The sequence below is a fragment of the Vipera ursinii genome (assembly GCF_947247035.1).
Source record: "Vipera ursinii genome assembly, chromosome: 10".
NCBI lineage: Eukaryota > Metazoa > Chordata > Lepidosauria > Squamata > Viperidae > Vipera > Vipera ursinii.
In genome coordinates this window covers 13,070,961-13,097,945 of record NC_139520.1, presented here as the reverse complement: position 1 = coordinate 13,097,945, position 26,985 = coordinate 13,070,961, and the positions used below count along the sequence as shown (strand labels likewise).

The 26,985-nt window shown below is 41.5% G+C and overlaps 2 protein-coding genes across 2 annotated transcripts in view; both read left to right on the top strand.

Annotated features, from left to right (window-relative positions):
- Positions 1 to 220: 220 nt before the first annotated feature.
- DYNC1LI2 (dynein cytoplasmic 1 light intermediate chain 2) lies at positions 221 to 19,641 on the top strand (the record flags this gene model as incomplete). Its single annotated transcript, XM_083370189.1, has 13 exons — positions 221 to 351; positions 2,139 to 2,212; positions 2,672 to 2,788; positions 3,992 to 4,222; positions 8,643 to 8,806; positions 9,444 to 9,537; positions 10,462 to 10,597; positions 11,466 to 11,577; positions 12,742 to 12,801; positions 13,718 to 13,759; positions 14,031 to 14,148; positions 15,214 to 15,336; positions 16,548 to 19,641. 13 exons carry the CDS (start codon positions 221 to 223, stop codon positions 16,652 to 16,654), a joined length of 1,509 nt encoding a protein of 502 aa, XP_083226315.1. The 3' UTR covers positions 16,655 to 19,641.
- A 6,116-nt stretch (positions 19,642 to 25,757) lies between these two features.
- The window catches only part of CMTM4 (CKLF like MARVEL transmembrane domain containing 4), a 35,555-nt gene continuing 34,327 nt past the window's right edge, over positions 25,758 to 26,985 (top strand). Inside the window, exon 1 of the mRNA XM_083370460.1 lies at positions 25,758 to 26,086. Within this exon, the coding sequence (XP_083226586.1) occupies positions 25,901 to 26,086 (186 nt within the window). The 5' untranslated portion in view covers positions 25,758 to 25,900. The remainder of the gene's footprint in view (positions 26,087 to 26,985) is intronic.

Here is a 26,985-nt window from a genome sequence, read left to right as displayed (position 1 = left end):
TGACTGGAAAGAATGGGTCAGCCTTCCGTAAGGACCAAGCTTCCCGCTCCGAAGCCAGGCCGCGTATAGTGAAAGCCGCCGATGAAGCGACGGACGCACGTCGAGCTACGGGAAAGAACTGCAAGAGACGGGGCCAAAGAACAGGCACCCGTCGGGACAGGCGGGGTCCTTCGCAGAGCGTGTGGGGAAAGCCGGGGTCCTGTCGGCGGAGCCTGGGCGGATGAGGTCACTCTTTGTGGCGGCTGCCGTTGGCAAGATGGCGCCGGTGTTGGCAGAGAAGAAGCTGCTGGAGCCGGACGGGCCCATGGCCGCGGACCTCCCCAGCGAGGAGGAGGAAGGCCAGAGCCTCTGGTGAGCAGCCGGGCCCGGGCTTCGGACCGCGGGGGGCGGCTTTGGGGAGGCTGGGCGCGGGAGGGCAGGGCAGCTTTCCCTTCTCGGGTGGGCCGGGTGGGGGCCGGCGCCGAGCTCGGCTCCAGCCAAGGCAGCCCCGGCGGCCCCTGCAGCCCGTTTGCCGCCCCCCTCGGCTCCGTTTCTCCCGGTTCCCTCCTGGTGGGGGCCGGGCGGCTCAGCTCCGCCGCCCTTGGGAGGGGCGCCTCCTGCAGCTGAGCCGCGGCGGAGCTGCCCTGCCTGCCCGGGGGGGGCGGGGGTGGGGTGGAGGGGCTGCTCTCGGCCCTTCCCTCCTTCCCTGCAGAGCCGAGGGTGGGCGGCAGCCTTTCCCCGGCCCGGCCCTGCGAGGTGCCTGGGACAACCACACCCATCCTCCGCGCTCTCCATCCCGCCCGGAGGGACCCTCGGTTGGGGCAGGTGGATTTCGCCTCGGGGGAGGGAGGGAGGGGGAAGCCTCTTCCCCCAAAAAGGGGCTCCTGGCGCTGCATCTTCCCTCCCTTTGGGGATGCCGAGTGCTCTTTTTCCGAACCCCAAAGAGTCGCTGGAGGCTGGGAAGGTTTGAATGGCTGGCAGCCTCTGTTTCGGGCCTCTTTAAGAAGGATGCCTCTGGTCTTAAAACCTTATCCTAAAATACCCGGAGTCTTAATCCTATGCATAGTAAAGCCGACTCCTTCCAGCTTTGACACGGCAGTTGCGTCTTACTAGCGCTTTCTGTTTTTATCACTAGCATTTCCCCCCCTCCCCCCTTGCTTGGACGTCCTTCCAAATATAAGCAGCGTTCCGTTATTGTAGGATGCCCGGTTGGCGTTGCTTTCTGCATTGGTTTCGGTAAACCGGTTATGGCGTTCCCTGATTTTTATCTCTGGGCTGCTCCGATAGTTCCTTTTGCAATGAACGCGGGCTAACCGTGGCTTAGGAAGGCAATGCATTCTGAATTCTTTTGAGCTGCCGTGCATTTTATTTTAGAAGGAGCAACTCTTACACACTGGCTTGTTTTGTTTTGTGGCTCACTGCTATAATGTGTTGTGAAAGAATGCTCTAAAATATGTCAGACAGTGAGAATAAACCCTTTTGGTCTATGTCCAATATTTGGAATGTTTCTAAATATTAAACACAGGTCCAGGAATTTTTTGTTTGTTACAGTCACAATCATTTCTCTATAATGGAAACATTGCAGAGTCAAATACTTTAGCAGAGAAGAGTTGATTTTCTGCAAAAGGTAGAGTCAGCCCTATGAATCTTGGCGCTTGAAATGACTGGTACCCAAGTCTGTGGGGAGCAACTTTCCATAATATATGCAATACAGAACCTTTAGTTCCTTATATATTTATTAAATTTGTATAGCTGTCCATCTCATGTTGTGACATGTTTATAATGGTTGATCTCAGAAAACATAATATTGCACTGTTGATTCATGCTCAAAATATTGATTCATGCTCAAGTATTATTTCAACACTAAATCATAAAAGGTAGGCTTTTCCTCAATTTGTCTAAAAGGTTTTATGCTTGTAGTCTGGTATTATAAGGCCTAACTTGCTTGAATATAAATATAAAGTATAAAAGCCAAGGGTTTAAATATTTATTTAGTATATGGAGATGACATTTGGATACCACAGAAAGCAAAAAAAAAAAAAGCTGATTCATTTTTTAGAGGATGGGAACCTTCATTTCTGTTCTTTTGTCATTCATCCTGTTCTTTTGATTTGTATCATCTTTCATCCTTGACTAACAAGAATATTACTTCAACGCAGGTTATCAATATTGAGTGAAGTCTCCACCCGGTCAAGGTCTAAATTACCATCAGGCAAAAATATTCTTGTCTTTGGTAAGTATCAGTGAATAGCTATAGGAGGCTATTTGGTTCTCCAGAAAGGTTAACTGATGAAAGAAAAAAGCCATTTAATTTAGACGAAAGCCTTTGTTGAGAGATTCAAAATACATTAGCCAGGCTTCAGCTTGTCTTGTGTGCATTTTGTGACATAAGGCCTTTGATGCTGCTTACAGGCTTAATGGGTTTCCCCCCCCCCCAGTTTTTCTTTTCGAGAAATAATGTTTCCTTTTTGAAGAGGAAAATGAAAGGTAATTGATATTTAACAAGTTAGAAAGTGGAAGAAGAAGCGTACATCAGACTGTCACAGTAAGAGGTCTGGCTTTGTTTAGCTGTTCTGTACAATGAAATGTTTCTTCAGCTCCTGTAAAGGTGCATACAACTTGTCAATTCAAACACGTGACTTTTTTTTTTAAAGACTATCTTCCTTTTCTTTCTTTGCAAATATACTGGCAGGTGATGATGGCTCTGGTAAAACTACCCTGCTGACTAAAATCCAAGGAGCAGAGCATGGCAAGAAAGGAAGAGGATTGGAATATCTGTACCTAAATGTCCATGATGAAGATAGAGATGGTAAAGTCCTTGTTTTACCTGTGTTTCTTTTCCCCAAAGTTCAAGGCCAGCTTATCTCAAGGATGTTATTGGATTGTGGAATGTAATTAATCAAGCCAGAGGTTTAATTATTTCAAGGTTTATTCTTTTCACTTTCTTTGTCTTGTTCATTCTCTCTTTCCTTTGGTACCCTACATTCAGGCAATTAGCAAGGCATGCTATTCCCACCACAAAATAGCCCTTCTCATCATCTCTGTTAGCGCTTTTTTTGTGTGGAACGTACTACCTCCACTTTTCATTCAAGTCTGGTTTCTGTTCATTTCTCTATCCTATATACATTTTTCAGAATCCTCCACAGCCATTCTCCTGATCCCATTGTTGCACCGTTTGTATAACCTGAAAACTTCCCTTCTGACATTCACTCATCCAGCTTTACTGATTTCAGAATTACCTGATCCTTTTGTCCTTTTTGCTTTGTGCATTTAATTGCCCATCAGAATGCCTCAGCTGCCCTACTTTTTCTAAGCTTGTCCTCAGAATTCACCTTTGAAAAAAGCTGAGTTATTGCAGCATTTCCAAATCTGGTACACTTTGGATCATCCTTGTCTTCTGTGACCACAGTAAACACAAGCTGATCTAATTTAATTTCCCAAACTATTACTTGAATGGAAGGATACTTATGCATAAATAGTTGTGGTTTTGTGAATTTTGTGATGCAGTTCTCTAGTCATAAAGTGTGTTAAAAACATACACGAGGAAGATGTCTGCCTCTGAATAGATACATTATTCAAGTCACAGGCATAACATTAAAGAAAAATTTCTTGCAAAAATCATGAATTGGGGAAAACACAGGCACTGGTGAAATGCCCATGGAACTTCTGAACCTTAATGTGGGATTGAGAATGTATTCAAAGTGATGCAAATTGTAGCAATAAACTAAGAAAAAGGAAGCAGCTGAAACCAGATTTATCCGTTTATCCAGATTTGTCCTTACCAATTTGGAAAGACCATCCTGGTATTTTTATGTTAAGAATGTCTGAAATAGCTGCACATTCTCGTACTTACTCAGCTTCTGCTTCTCTCCTCTTTCTCTACCTCTCTGATGCTGAATTCTTGTCTGTGTACTTGGTGCTTTAGAAGTTGTCAGTGCCAAGCATGTTAATGGTGCTGTATCTTTTAATGTGAGAAGGATTTCTTACTTAAAAGGCTTTGTCTCCTTTGCAGATCAGACCCGCTGTAATGTTTGGATTCTCGATGGCGATTTGTATCACAAAGGCCTCTTGAAGTTTGCCGTGACCGCAGAATCACTGCAGGAGACTCTTGTAATCTTTGTGGCAGATATGTCTAGGCCATGGACTATTCTGGAATCCTTACAAAAATGGGCAAGTGTCTTGCGTGAACATATTGACAAACTGAAAATCCCCCCGGAGGAAATGAGAGACATGGAACAACAATGTAAGTTACCTGAGGCTGACATTTCTTTAATGTCTGTGCATTTTGTTTAGAAGAGTGCCCATAACTATATTGAGCCAGGCCCAAAGCCCATGAACTAAGCACTGTCTACCCTACCAGTCTGCCTGCAGTTTGTGTTTGAGTAACTTTGGTTTAAACAGTATTGCTAATTATGTGGATTTTGTAACAACAGGGCATGTAATTGGTACTTGCTCATCTAATGAAGACTTGGTCATCTGGGGAAAGTAGGCTTGAAAATAATCAACATTCCTATTCCAGTTCAGTTAGATAAATGTTGGGCCGATATAGGTAGGGTAGCTTGCATTGCTGAGGTTCACTGTATCAATGAGGGCATAATGGCTTTGGCAGTGATGGTTCTTGAGTTAGTCACTACAGAATTGCTTTGTTGATGAAATGGATTTATTTTAAGCAGGATCGAGTCTCCAGAGTTCCATGGCTTATAAGAAAAACGATGTAAGAAACATAAGTATCTTAAGCTAGAGCAAGCTTTCAAGTTGCTATCGTGCAATGCTGCTTCCCAAAGCTGCCTTTGTTGAGATTGAAGAGAATCTCCCCCCCCCCCCCATTTGTGACAGAAGGAAGTCACACCAAGCTGGTGCCAAGACTCCATGCATTTATCTTGATTTTCCAGGAAGTCATCTTCCGCTATCGATAGTCAAGTGTCATTCGATATTTGCCCGATACTAAATTTAGATCTCATTTTCCCTTCCCTATTTGCACGGCTGGGCTTCTCACTTTTTAATTTGTGTAAAATCTGCTGCGCAAACATTGCTTTTGTTCCAATATGGATTCTTAGCAGCTCTTTTGCAAAGCCCAATGAAAGTATTTTCAGATTGCTATTTCTTTGCACAGGTAGACCTCAGCTTAGGATGGCAATTTTTATGAGCCACAATTTTTGTGGCTAAATGAAAGATTTGTCAAGTGAGTTTGGCCTCATTTTAGGACTTTTCTTGCCACAGTTGTTGAGCGAATCTTTGCAGTTGTTAAACACTAGTAACACAGTAGTTGTTAAATGAACCCAGCTTCCCTATTGCCTTTGCTTGTGAGAAGGTCACAAAAGATGATCACATGACTCTGGGCTACTGCAACCCTTGTGGATATGAATCACTTGCCAAGCGTCTGAATTTTGATCATCGAAATTTGACACTGGGGGATGTTGCAAGAGTCCTAAGTGTGCAAAATGGTCATAAGTCACTCTTTTTGTGCTGTTATAACTTTGAACAGTCACTAAATGAACTGTTGTAAGTTCAGGACTGCCTGTATTAGGAAAGTGGGCACTTTTCAAATGAGATTATTTCTGGGTCATTTTGTTGACTAACCAAGATGCTTTGCTCCTTCCTCCAGAAACTAGTCCCCTTCCTAAAGACCAGCTTCCATTTAACAATGTGCACTGCTTTCCAACCTTTACAGTTGCAAAGGATTTTTATAGATTGGGTTAGCAATATAGTGACAAGCGCTTAGCCTCTTTAAACTGACCTGCCTAGATTGTTTGTAAAAGCTAAAGAGCTCTTTGAGCTCTCTGACCTAGGCTGAGAATTTTAACTGGGTTTTATTTTCAGGGATAATTTAATCTTTTATTTGTCTTTTAACTTTGTATTTTGTATTGGTATGATTTTAAAATGCCCTGTAAACCGACCTGAGTCCTTCGGGAAAAGGCGGTATATAAATTAATAAAATCTAAATCTAAAGGCATTATATCAGCAAAGAGCGGTGAGGTTTATTGTATTAGAAGAAAACAACAGGTGGTGTTTAGATCTGTATTTTCACCACACATTTTAATCCCGTGCTTACCAAATCAGACGTAAAGTTTTACTTTTAGAGAGGTGGCAGAATCACCTTTCCTCTTCCAGAAGGGTGCATCTGGCTATTTTGCAACTAATTTGACTCTTGTAAAATGTAATGATTATTGCCATTGCTCTGTGTTTAGTTTGTCTCTCGCTTAATGACTGCCCTGTTTCAAGGATCAGTCAGGGTCACACTGGCACTGAAAAAGTAATGACCAATCCTTATGACTGTTACATTGTCCCACAGTCACGTAGCCGACATGTGGACGCTTCACAGCTGGGTTCCAACAAGCAGAGACAATCTAGACATTGAGTCATGGCAACTGAGCTGCTTTTCTTTTTTGATTTGAAAAGTTTTGCTGCTTAGTCAAGTAGCTTCTTCAGTCTGACCGAAGAAGTCTTTGGATAAGCAGTGAAACATTTCAAATCAAAAAAGAAAAGTCCAGTTGCCATAACTCAGTTTTCAGACAATTCTACCTGGATGATTGAGTATCTTCAAGAAGAGACAATGGAAAAACTTGTAATATGATTGCAAGTCTCAGTCACATGATGTCTTGCTTATCAACCACGTTGCTTAGTAACAGTTGTAGGTCCCAGTTGTGGTCAGTTAGTGAGACTTAATTGACACGAAATGAATAGGTTGTTAAAGTGCACCTTATGAAGTCACTTGATTGGTTTATTTACAATTTATTTCAACATTTGAAGAATTTTAACAGAATACACTGAGTTTCAACTTGCTGGTTGACGTATCTTCTAAATTGCTTTTCTGAGAATTATTTCAAAAACATAATGATGAATTTTCACTTCCTCAAAGCTCTCTTCTTGCATTTTGCATTAAATTGAATGAGGCTTGCCCTGAAGATTTAGGAACTGCAGTGATGAAAATCTTGTGCATGGCGTTGACCTGGTAGAAAGCCACTGTCCAAAATTGAAACACAACATTTTGTTTATGTGTGACACACATATATGCGGTTCAGTGATGATCATGATAATGGTTGATTTATTTAAAAAAAACACAACTGGGGCTATGGAATTCTGAAGGTCCGTCAAGGAGGAACTCAAAGTGATGGAAATTCAGTCGAGAATCATTTAAAAATCTAAAATTGTTAGAATAACATTGTGAGTGTGTCATCAGAGTTTCTATTCCAAACATTTGGGCACTTCATCCTTTTCAAGGAGTATATTCTGGCAAGCACCTTCCACTACTTGACATCAACACCTCTGGCTTCAATGTGACACTGAGCTCATATTATGCTGTTGGTGGAAAAAAAAAATCCTTAAGGTTTCCAAAGTGTATCACTTGAGTTCATCAAACCCATAAATAATTTCAAGTATAGTGGATTAAAGAACCCCGTTCTTCTGCCAAGAAGCACGTGCTTTGGATTGTATCCTATTTATATGGGAACTTAAATGTTTGTTAGAGCAGAATAGTGTCTGCCTCTGGAATTTTTCAAAACACACAGTCATTACTGTGTATTCCCTGGATGTGGTAATGATTGTTGTGTATCTGTGCCTGAGCTGAAATGAAAGTTTCCAAAGCTATTGAAAAACGCAAGAAGACAAACAGTTATTCCATAGAAGAAAGGAGTTATCTTAGCTAAGGAAAGAGTCACATAAAACAGCTGGAGCAAGACTTGCCATAAGTGAAAGCTTTGGACTTTTTTTCTTTACCCCAGTTGCTCAGAGTTGTATGCGGGTGACATACAAATTTAATAAATAAATGCAGTTGTGTATAGGTGCCTCTTTTTTAAATATCAGCTCTTTCAATGTTTAGCAGTTTAGAGATGAAGCCTTTGGCAAGATGCAAATGTTTGACTTTCTCGGCTGTTGGTAAAGCAAAATTTGACTTCAAGAATATTGAGAATAAATTGAGCTAAAATTCCACACAAAGGAATTTCAGTGACTAAGATGCTCCATTTGTGCTGATGGAGTTACCAATAAATTTGCATCCCCATTTGATGTTGCACTTACTATTTGGGGCATTTTTCTTCTAAGGCAAGATATGCTTACATATTATCATGTAGATTGTAGAAGATCTCATTAAATAGAAAGGATGGTATTTTTTGGAAGGGTATTGTCCACCAACCTTGAAAATATCTGCAGCCATTGGGATATGAAGTGTAAAACCTAGCAGTAAAGTTTTTGAAAGCCTATTAAAAGAAGCCTTGTTTTCTGCACTTCAGGTCTTTTGAATTTTTAATATGTTAAATTCCTGTAGGGTTTCCTCTTCCAGGAACTCTGGCAGAGATACAGCTGTTTTTTTTCCTTTAGTTTCTGAGATAGTTACTGAGAAAAACCTTAAAATAATGAAGCATTGAAATTTTAGAATGAGCTACACACATCCATTTTGGGGAAAACGTTTTTTATGCTTTGAAGAAAAACTGCTTTTACATCGTGAAGGATTCTTGGAGACCTAGAAGATGAAGTGGGATAACCGGTAAACGTATTAAAACTATTCTGCGGAAAAAAAGTGATGGTGTTTTAAACTTTTTTTTTTACAAGCAGGTGCTGTATTCTAATTTTTGCTCTTTAATCTCAAACAATACCTGTTTTTTTATAAAAATATTTGAAACAGTACCTAGCTTTTAAGATAAAAGACATTTTATGTTTTGTTGTAGTTGTGAAGATTTTTCAAGAATATGTAGAACCGGAAGGAGGTTATCAGGGGTCCCCACAAAGAAGAGGTCCATCAGGGCAAGATGAGGAGAATATTGCCCTCCCTCTCGGAGAGAATGTGCTGACTCACAATCTTGGGATCCCTGTAGTGGTAGTTTGCACAAAGGTAAGCTTGAAGTCCCACTCATTGCCAAAAAAAACCCCCACAACCTTTATACAATGGTATTGAATCTTGTTACTTCAAAGAATGAAATCTGATTTGCGGGGAAGATGGTTTTATCCTTCCTTCCTTCCTTCCTTCCTTCCTCCCTCCCTCCCTCCTTCCCTCCCTCCCTCCCTCCCTCCCATTTTTTTAACATCTTACCTATTGGTAACCATACCTTGAGCACTTTTGCATATTCTTTTGGATTTCAGTAACTGTCATGTTTCCCATTCTATTCTTTTTTCTCCAGGCTTCCCTTTTGTATATGCTAATTTTAGATTTTGGATTTTAGCTGAAGTGTGATAAATAGCAATATATTTTTGAATTGGATAAAGCTGCCGTGGGTGCAACGTTTTTAAACCGAAAAATATTGGAGAATGATGATGATGTGTGTTTTTATTTGTGTACATTGCCCTGAATCGTGTGTTGATTGGGTAGCTGTACGAATGGACTAAATGACTAAACATAATTGAAACTTTCCCCTTAATAGCTTCAAATTTTGCTCTGAACATTGATTTACGCAAAAGTCTGTCTTCTACACTCATTTTATTGTGTGGCAGACTTTCTGAACTCTTGAGATTCCTTTGATTTTTTTTTCCAGTGTGACGCAATGAGTGTGTTAGAAAAAGAGCACGACTATAGGGAAGAACACTTTGATTTCATTCAGTCGCATATTCGTAGGTTCTGCTTGCAGTGTATCCTTTTTCTTAAGCCGAAGTGGTGTATTAAAGCAGTACTTTATAAACTGAAACAGTGTTCAATATGAATCCAATTCTGTTCTTTGTTTTGTTTCCACTATTGAAAAACAGTCACATCTATATTTTATTTCCATTTCATTCATTTCACGAGCACATATTTTAAGTTTAAAACCAGAAAGGCCAGCATTTTCCATTTTCTTGGTTATGATGAGGTTTTGTATTTCCAGTAACGGCTGGTAAATTAACACAAGTTTTAGATGTTCTGTATCTAGCAATCAGCAGTACAATCCCATGAAAGTTGACTCTTGAGAAAAATCTTGCTGCTCTCCTGGATTCCACCTGCCAGATTAGCCTGCTACTGTCTGCTCTTAAGGAGAACATTCTCGGTGTCACATTTATAGGATTATGCTGCAAGTACAATTAGTTAATTGGTGAATTACATTTAAGTTAATAAATTAATTTGGCTACAAAACAATACGGCTCCTTTAGGAATAGTTGTATATTTCTTTAAACTTCTTTAACCTAATTATAATAATTTTTGAGTCTGAAAGCTTTTTAACATGTTCATTTCTGTATTGTACTAACTCCTTTCCTTGGGCTTAAAATTAAAAGGATGGACTGTTTCAAACCATGAACATTTGGGCCCATTATCATCAGTGCACAGCAAATAAACATAATGGCGTGGTGGTAAGGTGTTCGACAGGTGACCATGTTTAGCTGTTGTGCTACTCTCGCAAGGGTGCTCTGGGAAAAGAGAAAGCAACAACATGCTCTCTTGCATTTCTGAGATAAAGGCAGGGTATAAATTTAGCAACTATATCATTTAGAAACAGGTACTTACTTTTGAGATACTTAAATGTATACATTTAGCACTTGAAATTCACTACTCTGCTTGGAATTTTCCTTAAATGAAATGAATAGATGGAGCAGCCTTGATCTATACATCCGTTAAGGAGGAGAAGAACCTTGACTTGTTATATAAGTACATTGTACATAAAAAATACGGCTTTCACTTTGCAAACCCTGCCTTAGTGGTAGAAAAGGACGCAGTTTTTATGTAAGTTGAAGGGCAAAGTAAGACGCATCGAAAGGCTACTTTAACTAAAACACAGTATTTTCCTGGCAGAGGGGGCCCCCGGGGTAGATGAAACCTAAAAGATGCAAAATATTTGTCTCAACTATAATAGAAATCAGTCTTGAGTAATATTGTCTGGATGGGATTTCATCCTATTTTTAAAAAAAGAGCTCTGGTGGCACATTGGTCAGAGTGCAGTATTGCAGGCTAATTCTGCCCACTGCCAGGAGTTTGATCCTGATCAGCTCAAGGTTGACTCAGCCCTCCATCCTTCCGAGGTCAGTAAAATGAGGACCCACTTAGACAGGGCTATAAAGCACTGTCAATCGGTATACAAGTCTAAGTGCTATTGCTAAGTGCTATAATAATTTGAAGAGCACCAGTTGGGGAAATATACATAGTTTTCCTGCTTTGTGTAGACTTTGGTAATTTCCTGGGATTGGCCTTTACTGGCTAGCATTTCATCTTCATGCCTTTGGCTGTTTTTGAGGAATGTACCTCATCTCTAAGATCCCTCTTCTTTCTGCCTTCCAGAATTTCCTTTGAAAATTCTGTTGAATTTCAAGAGGGTGGCGTGATCTCCCACAATGGCGATAAGCACTGAAATCAGCTTCATTTATTTTAATCATGAAATAAAACTTCCCAGTATCCAGAACCTCTTGGTTCAACCCATGCGTGTAATAATTTCATTCACTGCAGCCCTTATCTCCTCCCTACCCATCAGATAAATTGTCTGCCTCAATCTACAAGTGTCTCTTTTCATGGGAAATAAAAAGGCAAGCAAATCCAACATTTGTGTGTGCATTTCTGAACAAGGATGTCCTTGCATGAATGGTAATTCTTTCTCTAGACCTGCTGGCTGGGACAATGAAAAGAAAATTGCAATCCTGCATGAGAATTTCACAACAGTGAAACCAGAAGATGCATACGAAGACTTCATTGTAAAGCCACCTGTAAGAAAGGTACAGCTACTTTGAACTCTTGCCACATTATCCTACCTGTGAAGCTGCTGGTCATTGTTATTGAAATTCATATTTTAAATTACAGCAAGGATGCTGAATCTTTTGTTTGGCACCAGTAATTTGGAATAATGAATCTGCTAACTATTCGCTTATGAAATACTTTGAGAAGTGCTGCTTGGAACTCCATTGACTAACAAAGAGCGCTTAGATTAAAGAGAATGCTACTTTTTGCTCCAGGCAAGGGGTTGCATTTTGGTATGGAAAAGCCCAGAATAAAATGGCTTGGATCCAACTAATCATGAGTGGAAGAGTGTTCTGAGACATAGAAGGGCTTCTGAGGACACCTTTCCCCTGCCTCAGGCACAGAATTTTGCAGGAGGAAGCCAGAAGGCAGTTCCTTCTCAACTGCCAAAGTTTATCAGCCTGGCAGCCATCTTTGTACCCCATCAGCATTTAACACGTGCAGGCCGTTGCTGCTTGTGTCCATGCAGTCTAAAAATGCTTATCCAGAAGTGGGAGTTGGTCCTTACAGTTCCTAATCTGGCAGCAGATCAAGGAAATGATTACTCCTTAGCTGTATCTGAGAAAGTCAAGTCTCTCTGTGCAGTAAGAGAAGCCGTTGGCTTCTTTTGCATATGGCGAAAAAGGGATTTCCCAGGGCGGAGCAATGTGGCACCCCTTTTCTTTCCACATTAAATGAGGGGGTGTCATTTGCAACAGATTGTCCTTGCAGCGTCCATAGACCGTCTCCGAGCCTTCCTACTATCTGTGTTGATCTCAGCCAGAGTGACTGTTCAGCAGGACTTCTCCTAACCCTAAAACGCCGTGCTAAGAAAGGAAGAAGAAGGGAAGGTGTTAACCACAGCCAGACATTTGGATGCGATTCTCCTCTTTCTGCAGTTTCCAGTTTGGGTGGAGGGGGGCAGGTCTAACTTTGTAAGGGTGGGAGGGACACTTGTGTATTGCTTCTTTCCGTGTGTATTTTTTCTAAGATCCAAACAGGTGCGCACATCCAGACCTCTTGCGTTTATTACACCAGATGTCAAGCTGTACAATAATCCCTCTGCCCCCTCCCCCATGACTGATCTTAATGGGGAATAATTTAAGATAGCTGAACATCTGTTGGTGAGAAACACTTTTTTTTCTTTTTGTTTTCCTTGTCAGTTAGTTCACGATAAAGAGTTTGCAGCAGAAGATGAGCAGGTCTTTCTGATGAAGCAGCAGGTGAGCAAAAAAAAAAAAAGCTCTATTCTGTTTTTGCTTGTCTCTGGTGCTTAGGATATTTTAAAACAGGTGTATGCATCATGAGGCTTTGGGCAGCCCCCTAATTCTCCCCCCCCCCCCCCCGCCCGCTCCCTTTTTGTAGCCTTTTGCATCCCCTTTTGATCACAGTTGCAGAAAACCATCTTCATGGTTTGCTGGCAGCTAAAGCTCCAAACATTTTAACCTACACCTAACAATAATCTCCTTTCTCAAATTAGAAGAAGAATAACATCTTGGTCTTCTCCACAGAGCATCGACTGCTTTGCATTATTATCTTACAACTACAGACCTGAATCCTCCACTTTTTCCTGTGATAATAAGTGTTCAGTGAATCCCCAGTAAGCAGAATCCTTGCCAGAAAGACCAGGCTGTAAAGCTCCAAGAGAGAAAAATAATTCCCAGAGCTTATGCAGAGCGAAAGCGTAGCTTTCTCTGTTTTGCAGGGTGGATTTCTCTCAAAACAGTTCCCGGAATTGTAGTTCTCTGATATAGTGAAAGAGATTAGTGTGGGGTTTCTCTAGTTTGTGGTTGAAATGCTGCTCTTTTTTCCTTTCAAACTAGTGACTGATTCACTTTTATCAGACATATATAGCATAGGTGCACAATATACAGTCACCCTGATTTTGCTGAAGACATCACTTTCCTTCACTGTTGACTATTGTCTCCTAATTGGCCCTAAGTCACCCAGTCAGCTTTTATTCCTAAGGCGGGACTGCTTTTTTACTGCACACTTGATCAGTAGATTGAGTTACAGCCACCTCACCCCTCCTCTTTAACAGTATAAAATCTCAGTAGGACAAAAAAGGCTTTCTAAAATATAATGGTGTGTTGGGCGGCTTTGGATAATCAGCTGACAGGGCTGTGACTTTTCTTTCAGTCGTTCCTTGCTAAGCAGCCGGCAACCCCTACCAGAGCTTCTGTAAGTACATAGTTAACATTTGTTACGTTCCATAAGGCAGTATAATCAGATAAGAGAGAAGAATATTAAGAGTAATCCACAATTGAACGTCTTGGGAATGTGAAATTTTTTAAACAAACGATTGCACTGCAGCAAGTAAAATTTGTATTTTATTACTGGCTTCAATTTGTTGTTGTATGCAGCTTTCAAAAATCATAACTCGGGAAAGGTATATTTTAAAAAAAAGATGACATCAATAAACCATATCCTGTTGCCTTTTATTATTGTCCAGGAATCTCCAGCTCGTGGTCCTTCTGGCTCACCCCGGCCACAAGGCAGGACAGGCCCTGCCACAGTCCCTAGTGCCTCGCCAATAGCATCGGTCAAGAAACCAGATCCGGCTATTAAAAGTATGCAGTTCACCTTAGAATGTTTTGTTTAGAACTTTTCCTTGGGTGTAGCGTTTTATGGTCTGTCAGTTGAAAGGCTATGGGGATATTTGGAAAGTTTTTTTGTGAACTGCCACATTGATCCTTATCAGGTACAATGAATGAAACTTGCCATTATAAAAAATGTGGAAGAATCTCTTAAATGTAATTTCTTTTTTTTTTAAGAATATGTTTTTTAATTATAGCCTCTGGTTTTAATACTACAATGGATATGAGATTTAATAATTGGAGGTGTATGTTCATAATAAATCCATGCCCAAGGAAGAAGATAATTTTTTTTTAGAAAAGCTAAGATGTTTTTGGAACAGTAGTGGATCTATAGCTAGAAAAGGCAACACACACACACACACACACACACAACCGTATCTAAGCTTATGTTACTCAAATACATAGTTAACCACTAAAACGCTAATAAAATAGTATGTTTTGATGAAGATATGATTTTATTTAAAAGCCAGGTTCTAGACTTCCCTTAGGCCCGGAAGCCATCTGGGTGATCTTGGACAAGCTAACCCCTTCTTAGCCCAAATCAGCATTGGCCGTTGCGACAACAACGCCCTTGTTGCATCATGCGCCGATGGCTTTTCTGCAAGAAGTTGCCTTAATGCAAAAAGAAAAGGACTTTGCAATGAAATGGGCAACAAGAAGATCATTGTCTGTTGAACAAACAAACACACAGACACACACAATTTTGCAGGATCTAATCTGAGCCGGTCACCGGGGCCAGAGGTTTAGTCTTCCGAGCTTCCAGACTCAAACTGGTGCCCATCCTCAGGGACCTTCTCTCTCACCAGAGTGTAGCATTCTGCTCTCGGTGACCGACACAGATTGAGTCCTGTAATATTATTCTGGGACACGTATATTTGCCTTTGCACAAAATTTTCCATATAGTAAATCTTTGACATTGGAAAGACACCAGCGTGGCGGGGTTTTTTCTTTTATTCCCCAGGTTCTCTCTTGAAAGTCCACTTTCATTCTCAGCATCCCACCTTTGCCCACTTTCAATATTTGCCTCTTTCTCCTCAGACAACGCCGCAAGCGAAGGGGTGCTGGCCAGTTTCTTCAATAGCCTCTTGAGTAAAAAGACAGGTCCTCCAGGGAGTCCTGGTGCAGGAGGAGGAGGAGTGCAAAGCACTGGCAAGAAATCAGGTACTGTCCAAAAGAAGCCATTTCTCCTAATTTAATTGGGCCTGTTTACGCGTAAGACTTAGTAATATGTGGTTTGAATTCGCTCGTGTTAAAAGAAGGCCAGAATGCGGGTCTTAAATCAACCATCTTCCCCTCTCTCCCAATGTGATTGAAGAAATCTTCCCCGTGTTTTGAGTTGAGGACAGAGGGCAGCATGCCCACTTGATCCCATAGTCTTCCCTTAGGTTCATCCGGGGGTTTTTTGTTTTTGTTTTTAGCCTGAAGACAGACGTACAGGTAGTTCTCAAGTTACAACACTTCATTTAGTGACCGTTTGAAGTTTCAGCAGCACTGAACTTTGTTGAGTTAGTAAAGTGGTGATTACGTGAATCTGGCTTCCCCATTGACTTTGCTTGTCAGAAGGTCACGAAAGGGGATCACATGACCCACACTGCAACTGTCATAAAGGTGAGACAGTTGCCAAGCATCTAAATTTTGCTGCAGTGGTTGTAAGTGTGAAAAACGAGCCTAAGTAACTTTTTTTTTGATGCTGTTGAAAGAATCTGGAAGAGAAATGTTATCCTTGAATGTTTGGAATCTAGCCAACTGGCACGTGATTCTGGGAGCACTATTTATTAAATTTATATGCTGCCCACCGCACCTTCCTGTGACTCTAGGCAGCTTACAGCGTTGCAAAAGCAAGTAGAAAACGTTAAAAACAGAGATTAAATAAGTGAAACATTAAAATACAAAAGGGTAGGATCTTTGTCTTCGTCCACCCATCACCTCTGGTGTGGAATGCCCTCATTGGAGCCCCAGGCCAAACAGCAGAGCCACGGTTTGGTTTTTTTCCCCCCGAAGGACAAGAGATTAGTGTGGATCTCACCTTGACAGAGGTAGGCAACCTTGGCTCTTTTATGACTCGTGGACTTCAACTCCCAGAATTCCTGAGCCAGCCATGCTGGCTCAGGAATTCTAGGAGTTGAAGTCCACGAGTCATAAAAGAGCCAAGGTTGCCTAACCCGTGTTAGACCATGTTAACAGATCTGTGCTTGCGAGCTGTTTCTCAATATATGTTGGGTCCACACTGAAAACTACATAGCTTAGGCTCCGGCTTTCTTAAGAGATCACTTTTCTCGATCGGAATGTCTGCAGAGGAAGCTCGGAAGAGCAGAAAGAAGGCTTAGGGCTGACTTTCTGCATCCCATGTACTGTGTCTTCCTTTTTTACAGGGCAAAAAACTGTTTTGACGAATGTCCAAGAAGAGCTGGATAGAATGACTCGCAAGCCAGACTCGGTAGTAATGGCTAACTCCTCTCCGGCAGAGAACGAAGCTTGAGAATCCTTGAACCTCCATATGTAAATGACCAAATAGTGATGTACATTGACCCGATAACACCAGGAGCCTCCTGCCGTGGCAGATGCTGTTTTTTCTTGGGGGAAATGAAATTTAACCTTCATTGGCTTGTCCCAGTGCCAAGTGCACATTCAGGAAGTTTTGCGTCTAAATTTCCTCTGTTTTACGATAACCATTTTAGAGTTTAAATAGGGCATTTCTCTTAATTTGGTTGCAAGCAATAGGGAGAAGAAGCGCACAGAAGCAAGAGGTGGAGTTCCTGCTGAAAAGCCACGAGCTGCCGCTGGCACGGAGGAAAGCGCCAAGTCCTCTCTCTATCCAAGTTAACTGGAGTTGGCCATGAAAATGCGTAACTCTTGTTTGTAGAGGGTGCGGTGTGGCAGAATGTTGGCTGGATGATGAGTGTACAAAATGCAGTGTTTTGAAAGCGTAGAGAAAAGGCCTGATCAATAGAAGTGAAAAAGCACGTTGGATGTAAATCAGATAATCATGTTGGGAAAAATAAAATAAATGCCTTTACAATTGGGAAAACAGAAATCACGAGCATCATGGGAACTATTTCAATGGCATTTTTTTTCCAGTTCTAATAAGAAGATACATAAAATACGGTGGGTGCTCTTTTTGTCATAACTGACATGGGGAGAAACTTGTTCAGACCAAGTGCCTGGCACAGTGTGAGATGTGTCTTCTCGAAGGTGCTTGAACCTCTTGTGCACTATTGTACAAACAGTATCTGTTTATTTTATTTTATTTTTTATTTTAACCCGGTAACTTTGACAGCTGGGTTGAATTTTGCATCCTTTTTTTTCCCCCTGATAACTTTTGCTTTCTTTTCTTTCCTTTTTCTTTTTAAATACCAAACATCTGGCCTGGTTAAGAGGAACGAGTGACATGTCATTTCTCTGTAATGAAATGGAAACGCAAATCTTTCTTTTGTATCCAAGATTCAATTGCAAAGGTCAACACTGATTTCTGCCTTAAGGTTTTAAAACCCCTGTGGTGAGTTTGGGGTAGCCTTCAAAATTCTTGTTCCAGATTGGATTAAACAAAGGGTTGTAGGTATTATACGCAGGAAAAAAAAAATACAGACATATGTGACTTCATTACATTTGTGCTTTACCCCTTCGGTGTTGCCTTTTCAATGTGGAAATAATTTTGACGGTTGGCCCCCGTTGCTGCTTATTGAGTTCCCATAGCCACTTGGGAGTAAGACTCCCACAGTTAACCGAAATGGCACTTTTGAGTTTCTGTACAATTTATTTGACAGAGAAACACTAACTTATTTGTACCAAACTTGTTTGTAAGCAACACATTGGAGGGATATGGATTATGCAGAGTTTAATTTGTATTGATAAACGGTTTTTGTGTTACGTTAAATCTTGTTTCTGAATAGAACAACCCTAATATTTATATACCTATATCTATATATATTGTTATATATACAAAATAAATTGACCACTAACACATTACTGGATGTAATTTCAACCCACGTGTTGTAGAGAGAGGCCATTTCTCTTTGTTTTTGTAAGTCTGTCTAATGCTAGCTAGAAAACTAAGAGTATTTACTTGCATTAACATAAAAGTATGTTTACTTATGTCAGTTACATTTTTTTTAACAATACACGTTCAAATACATTATAAAACTCAGTTTTGCCGATTGTTACCTGGCTCTTAAACTGAGAAGTTGCGATCAGGGAATTTGGTTTGTGTTTTAGCTGCCATTACAAGCCAGCATAGGCTTTGCTATATTAGAAAACTAGCCTTGTGCCATCCCAGTAGTAATAATTCAATCTTCCTTATGGCAGCGCCTTTAAGTGCATCCTATTTAGTAACTACAGTTTTGGTGCCATTTATACATGTAGAACCAGTGAGCGTATTGAGATGGTTGAATTCATGCTTGGATCTAACAGGTGAAGTGTAACAACTTTTTTTTTTTGATGGGTTGGCTGTTCCCAAGATGATTATGGAAGCTGGATGATACAATTGAATTCTAGTAAATAAAACCTTAAAATCAAACTGGGTATGGGGGAAACACAACAAATTATTTGCTAATGTTCTAAGAGCGCTAGTTAGGTCTCAAAGTCCAACCGGTCTTATTAAAATTTTTGTCATGCACCAAGATAATTTACTTAGTATATGAAAACTGTAGGCAACCGGATTTTTTATTTGCATAAAATGAATGTTGCATTTGCTAAAGAAAAAGCTAATAGCATATTACTTCCCAGTTCTACAAAAGATCTTTGGGACTCAGAATTTGGAACGCTCCTCACCCCACCCAAACTCTTCCACTTTGCAAGTGAATGCTCCTAGTTTTTCAAAAGAAGGAGACTGTAAGTGATGTAATGTTTGTCAGTTGCCAAAGTCTAGCAACTTTGGAAAGCTGCACCATTGTCTTTTCTGGTGTTCTCAAGCATTAGAACCAAAGGCCAAATGCAAAACAGCCTTTATGTTTAAAACTACCATTAACTTTATTTTCAGGATTCACTTTTGTGGAAGACTGTTAGAATTACTACATGACTATATTTATATTGCATATAATAATTGCATCTGCTGTTCACATTTAAACTAAAGTTAATAATATATTGGACTTGAAGATAAGGCAAATATAAATCAGTTATGGATTGGCCCGCCATCAAAATTTTTGTTTTATGCTGCTTGATTTTTAAGTTTGCACTTCTATTGGCATTTTAAACCTCGTTTAAACAGAACTTGTACGTATTTTATTTAATTTAACACATTGAAAGTGACTGAACTTAACCATGCCCACGCTGTAAATGAAAGTTCACTCTCGTGTATTCAGTTTATTGGATGTTTTTAACTTTTCAATGGAGACTGCAGATGTATCCAGCACAACCCCTAGTCCATTTGTATGGCTTTAACCAGGTGCAGTCCTGTGGAACCTTGCTTTCTAGTGCTGGCGAAAATGAGGACATGTCTTTAACGGCTTCAATAAACACCAACCAAGATGACTTACTTGTGTTGAGTCACCTTTGTTTGTTTGTTTTTTTTTGGTTTTTTTTTTGGCAAGGTGTGGGCCATTTTGAAGAATGATAATTTGAAGCAAATGGCGTTTCGAACTCTAGCTACAGATACATGTCTAGATTGACTAGCTTTTCCTTACGGCGGGTAAATTTTCTTTAAGCTTTTTGCTGAGAATGTAGAAAGGACTTTAGCTAAGCAGCCGAACAACTGAGAAAATAACTGTCTGAAATCCTAGAGAGGCAAAATCATTTGGCATACCAGGGAGCGGCATTATGCAGATGGCACAAACCCCCATCACTGAAATTCTTTAGCCAAATGAATGACTAGTTTTCAGCCACGTGATTCCCCCCTTCTTCCCTAACCAAGGATACTAACGGCAGATTTTGGGGAAGGTAACAGGTTTCCACTGATAAGTGGAAAAAAAAAGTGCACACCTATTGTTGCTAGCTTTCAAGTGCATTACTTTATGTCTTGAAAATGGAGAGTGGTGACTGTGTTCCTATAGTCTCCCGGATCCCGTTTCCAACTTTTTAAGATAGGCCAAAAATGGGACAAATCATGTAGGCTTCTTGACAAATTGCAAGCTGCAGGCCTACAACATGCTGAACCTCACTTGGTGAGTGACAGCTTCATATTCTTTTAAATGCAGAAAAATCCTACACTTCTTTTGATGGGCATCAGTGATTCTTTGGGGATATTTTTCTAAATAAAATAAGTGACGTGCTGGCACATTGCATAGATCTTAAGGGACCCTCACATTGTTATCTTCCAAACTTCCATTTTGAAGATCTATCCCAACAGAGTGGTTCTGCTAGGCATAGGATGTTTCAGATGTCTTGTTTGAAAGATACTGGAGGCTCAGACCTGGATACTGGATTAACTTCCTCAGTGTTAGCCCTCTGCCTTCTGAGTTTAGGTGTGCCAGGCAGTGTTTTTGAAAGATGACAAAGTCCTAAGACAGATTTATGAGTTTGTAGCTTTATTATTTGTTGATGTGATGGATGGGTTTTATGGTTCTATTAATGTTTTACTCTGATGCTGTAAGCTGCCAGAATTTAAAGAATAGGCAGCATTATAAATTTTGGTAAAGGTCATCACTACACTCTCTAGAATAGCTATAAAGCCTTTAAACCTTTTAGGAAATAAAAATAGTAGGTATCTGTATGTAACCTGGTCCTTTTTTTGACAGATTATCATCCAAATAAGTCCCGTTTTGTCACTAGCCACCACTCAGCAGGGGAGCCATTCTAAGTAGTCATATTTCCTTCCCCCATATGAAGAAGGGTCATTGGTAACATACAGTCAATATTCCAGGTAAGCTTATCAATTGCAAGTAGTTCCTCTTCTCATGTTCTCTGCAGAGTATTTTAAAGCAAGCTGTGGGGGGAGAGAGTCTGTTCAAAGAGCCTATGCATTTAAAGAGAAACTTAATCAAGGTCTGGTAAAAAGCTATCACATTCATTAGCAGCGTAGGCCATCTGTTTATTGAGCAGCATTTCAAATTTTATTGCACTGCAGTGTTACCTATTCTTTTTCAAAAGATAAAATTGGGTAGTTAAATGTAGATTAATAAAACATACAGCCCCTTAGAACAGAAAGTCCAGTCACAAAGAAAGAAAGGTAAAATAGTTTTAAGTGGTTTTTAGTGCTTTTTAAAATTTGGGTTTATTAGTAACTTTTTTTTGTTATTTAATTGTACGAGCTGCCAGAGTCGCATTTGATTGTATAAATCAAATCAATAAAATCACAACAAATCTGACCTGCTTTATTTGCCGAATTTAGCACGTCTCTTGATACTGTAGCTTGTTCTGTGTATTTGGAGAAGTTTGGTACAATACTGCCCCAATATTGCCATGCCACTGAGCAATATTTGGAACATCTCTTCACGTTCAGTCAGTTGAAGTCCACACATCTTAAAGTTGAGAAACACCGTTGCATTAGATCAGGGCTCTTCAAACTTGGCAACTTTAAGACTTGTGGACTTCAACTCCCAGAATTCCTCCTCAGCCAAACCAGTCTCTTATTGACGGAGCTGCTGTATGCTATTTTGGGGCATAGCTTGGTAGGTGCTGTGATTTAAACCGAAAGCAAAAGGTAACAAAACCGTTGGCATCCAATTTCTAAGGTAGAAGATAAGAAATCTAACAGCGAAATTGATAGTGAATGTTGAGCCTGCTAAAATGCACTCTCAGTCAGAGGAGTTAAATTGCAAATTGAGTCAAAGGACTTTGAAAGAAAAGAAGAAAATCATTACCATGGAAAGGTAGTAAGAGAAACTAAGCCAGTTTCTCAGGAGAAAAAGTGCCACACACGAACTGCTCCATGTTTATTTATTTTATTACATTTATATACCGCCCTTTCCCGAAGGACTCAGGGCGGTTTACAGGGTGATTAAAAAACCAAGATACAAAAGTTAAAAACAAATTTAAAAAAATATATTTGTCCCTGCATAAATAAAACCCCAGTTAAAATAAGATTAAAGGCCAAACCAGTTGGCTTTCAAACCACAATGAGCTAAGAGGTGGAAACAGTTCCTCAAATAACCAGTTTCACCTTGACTTTCTTCTCTATATTTACTGTGTTCTGAACTGATGACACTAGGCTGAATGAGCTAATTGTATTACAGCTTTATCTTCCTTCTAGCTCCTAACAGTCATCTGTAGTTTCTCTTTGTGGTGATTAAAAGCTTAAAAGATCTTTATATAAGATGCCTCCCATGTGAATACAATCCCATTTCTCATAAATTTTGGCCCCAGCATGCAGAATGAATAGGTCTATTCAGTTTCATTGATGCAAAACAAAACACCTCCCCACCCAAACACTCCCCCCACCCAGCTTGTAATCTTGTCTTAGAAATACAAGAAATTTGTTTGAATTTTTTTTGGGGGGATTTCTAAATTGATACCCACTTTTCCCTTTTATGTTAGTTTGTATTTTAATGTTTGACAATGAAATCTAATAGATGTTATAAAAATAGAGGAAGCTATTTTTGCAATAATTTTTATTAAGGATGTTACATAAATATTTAAAAATCTAATACAGAAATGCATCAAGGAATTTAGCTATGTATGTATGTATATATTAAAAAATAAAAGTGCAGAAATCCCCCCAAAACAATTTTAATTAATGTAAGGGTTTGAGTCCTTTTTCAATATTATATTAAATGCTTTGTCTTGCTTTTCTTTCTTTGAGAGCACTTTTAAGTGGTTAACATAATTAAAAGCAGAATTATGGCCATTAAAAGTGAGTAGTGAAATTTCTTCTGCAATTTAAGACAAATGGCCTTAATGATTGTTGAAGGAGTAGAGAAAAGAGCTAGGGAAGTTCTTTAAATTGTTCATTTTTTACAATCCCTGTGTAGTGATAGCTTTTACCTCAGCCTCGCATCAGTTACTGTTTTCATCTTATTTCAACATCCAGCTGGAAGAGCTATTTTTGTAGATTTTTCTCATTGCCTTGTTACAACATTATATATGGATTTTCAAACCCACATTTTAAGGCTGAAAGTACCTTGAAAGTACCTTGACCTAGTACTCTGTTCTAATAATTTAATTTATTCCTTTGTTTTTAAAGTGGATATCACTTTTTCCCCCTCAAAATTGCAAAGATGTAACACAGGCTCTTGATTTGAACTGAGGGAATTAAAAAGCTTGGCTTGCCAAAAATATCTTGCTTTAAAGGAAAAAAAAAACAGTTATTTGACTAGCAGTCCATGCCTCTTATATTCTTCTTTAAACTTTTGCTGGAGGAAAAAAAGTGAAATATATTTAAGAACAGAATAGTGAATGTGACATCGATCATGGTAGTTGACGAGAATAAGTCAGGGGTCTCCAATCTTGGCAACTTTAAGACTAGTGGACTTCAACTTCCAGAATTCCCCAGCCCCAGCATGGTTGGCTGAGGAATTCTGGGAATTGAAGTCCCCAAGACCCCTGGAATAGGTTGCTAAGAGGCAAGGACTTGACAATCTATTATTACTACTAGTTCACAACAATGTGAAGTCACAGCCGCCAGTTCTTTCTAAGCGGATGTAGGCCTTCAAATGCATCAAGTTCTTCCCAAGCACCTAGGCCAGGCATGTCAAACTTGCGACGTCATGTGACATCGCACGACGTATCAGAACTTTTTCCCATTGCCGAAAATGGGATGGGCGCGGTTTCTCTGTGACGCTCTGGCCCGCGGGCCGGCAATTTGACACCCCTGACCTAGGATGTCATATCAGAGTACTATATGTGCAAATCCAAGCACTGTGGCCTTTTACAGTTGACAGAAATGTTGTCATTTCCCTGGTTTTCTAAGTGCCATCCAATTTTTTTTGGTATGGCTCCCAGTGTGTCCGTAACCACTGGTACAATTTATGCCATAATCCCTTCAATGTCTATTTTTGAATCTTCATAATTTTTGGTCTCCTCCAGTTCTTTGGCTTCTACTATCCCCTGGCATTGCCACATTGATTAAACACACTTCCTTTTTTTCAACCAGTTATATCTAGTGCATTATCAGCCAAGCCTTTTTTCAGTTTGTATTTGGAAATCCCACAATATTTTAACTTGCTCATATTAGGCCATAATGGCACAATTTTGAAACACAGTGTTCTTTTGTCTGTGTTTGTTCTTCCAGTAATTCTACAGGACTAGGGTTTTTCCCATTTTCTCAGCGTATTAAAATGGGGTGATGGATACAGGTAGTCCTCAACTTACAATTTACCATCGGTTTAGTGAACAAAGAAAGCAGGGGTGTCAAACTGCCAGCCCTCAGGCTGGTTGCATCATACGGAGACCGTACCCACCCCAGCTCCGACAATGCAAAAAACATTGTGATACGTCATGATGTGGCGAGCTTGACACCTATGATATAGTTACAAAGGCACTAAGGTACAGCATCCCCATGGTCATGTGATCTAACACGCAGACACTTGGCAAACCAATGTTTAAAATGGTTGCAATGTCCTAGGTTCAGCTGATCATCATTTGCAACTTTCCCAGCCAGTTTACAACCAGCCAAGTCAGTGGAGGAAGGTGGATTCACTTAAGGACCAAAGAGATTCATTTCACTGCAACGATTCAGTTAATCGCGGCAAGATGGTAGTAAAAGTGGCCATGGCTCAGCGCCCGAAATTGTGGTCCCAAATTGTGGTCAGGATTATCTTTACATTTAGCCTGGCTTTTTCCCTAAGACTGGCCTGGCATGGGTGACTTTTCTTGGCGGGATACATTACGGCCAGCACAGCTCACAGCATTGGGAACCCCTCTGCGCAACATGGAGGTATCTATGGAGGAGCTATTATTGTATCATCACATTTCTTATTGGAGGAAATCTCTGTGCCGCTAAAAATGGACTACTTGAAGGCCCATCATCTATTATTAGAGTCCACCTACGATAATATTAAATAAAGTTTAGTCTAGCACAGGGGTAGGCAACCTTGGCTCTTTTATGACTCATGGACTTCAACTCCCAGAATTCCTGAGTCAGCATAGCTGACTCAGGAATTCTGGGAGTTGAAGTCCATGAGTCATAAAAGAGCCAAGGTTGCCTACCCCTGGTCTAGCAGTTAAGGCACCCGATTAGAAAGCAGGAGACTGCGAGTTCAACTCCTGCCTTAGGGATGAAGACAGCCAGGGAGGAGGCCTTGGGCTAATCATTCTCTCAGCCCAACCTCGCAGGGCTGTTGTTGTTGCAGCGGGGGGGGGGGAAATAGGAGGAGGCAGGCGTCTTGGAGAGGTGTCCGTCCTCTTGAGTTGCACGTAAAAACAACAGAGGCGGGATGCAATTATTATTTTTTTTAAAAAAACAACAACACCAAAACAAGGATGAAACTCCTCACCGACGACGCTTCCAGGTTTGTGGTCTGGGGTCTTCCCACCGCTGCAACCAGAGGGGGCTTCCCCGCCCGGCAGGGAGGCGCCCCTTCCCCTCGAGCACCCCGGCTCTACCTGTGGAACGGCGGCGCCCCCCAAGCCCTGCAGAGCCCCCAGCCGGGCGGGGGGGGGGCTGGTCCGGGTAGGCCGCGGGGTCCCCTCCCGCCGCCCCTTCCCTCCTTCCCGCCGAGCGGGAGGAGCCGCCGAGGCGGGGACGCGGCGGCGGGGGCGGGACCGGGGACGAGGCCGGGGCGGTCCGCCGCGCTCCGCGGAGCGACATGCCGCCGCTGCCCGCTGCGCCGCGCTCCTGCTGCTCCGCGGTGGCGCCGCCGCCGCCCTCCTCCTCCTCCTCCTCCTCCTAAGCGTGAAGCGAGGCCCCCGGCCCGCCATGAGGGGCCCCGAGGACCTGGAGGGCTTCGACGGCGAGGCGTCCAGCACCTCCATGATCTCCGGCGCCAGCAGCCCTTACCAGCCCACCACCGAGCCCGTCAGCCAGCGCCAAGGGCTGCGCGGCCTCCGCTGCGACCGCGACTACCTGCGCGGCCCCGTCGGCCGACTCAAGATCGCCCAGGTGGTGGGTATGCCCCCCCCGGCCAGACCCCTGCCCTGCCCTGCCCTGCCCTGCCCGGCTAGGGGAGATCGGCCTCCGGGCTCCCAGACAGGGTGGGGGTTTTTTTGAGGGGGGGGGAAGGGTTGGGGTAGGGGTCTTCCCCTCTCTGCTCTTCTCCCCACTCTTCCCTTCCTCCCCCCCCGCCTTGCCCCCTTCCCGAGAACAGCCGCTCGGGGGCGACTTCCAGATGTTGCTTCAACCTTTTGTGCCTCCTGCTCTGTTTACCTTCTTTTCCAGGGAACATCTGGAGCCTGCCAGCCCCCTCGGGAGAAGTGGGGGAAAAAACAACAACTGTTTGTGTATGTGTGTGGAGGATGGCGGTGATGGGTGATGGGGTTCAAGGCATCTGGAGGGCACCTGGTTGGGGAAAGACCCCTGGTCTCTTCCCCTTTGCTAGCTTTCCCTTGGGTTCTCCCCCCCGCCCCCCACGCTTATGGAATAATAATAATAATAATAATAATTAATAATAATAATAATAATAATAATAATAATAATAATAATAATAATAATAATAATAATAATAATAATAATAATAATTTTATTTATATCCGCCCTTCTCCCGAAGGACTCAGGGCGGTGAACAGGGCAGATATATAAAAAATACAAAAATAATAGCCTTGAAGGCTCCAGATGTCTGGTTTAGCAGTCCTGTTGGCCTTCTTGCAACAGATGGAAAGGTGTGGGGACATCTCAGGACATCCTGAAGAGTTAAACACCCACCCACCCACCCCAATTCCTGATGACCAAGGGGGTGGGTTGCTGGGCCCTTTTAGCTTGGTGGCATGGAGGTTAACCCTTCATTGTTTGGCAGAGATATGCTCAAACTGTGGTTGCGCCGAAGGGGGAAGGAATTGTGGAGATCG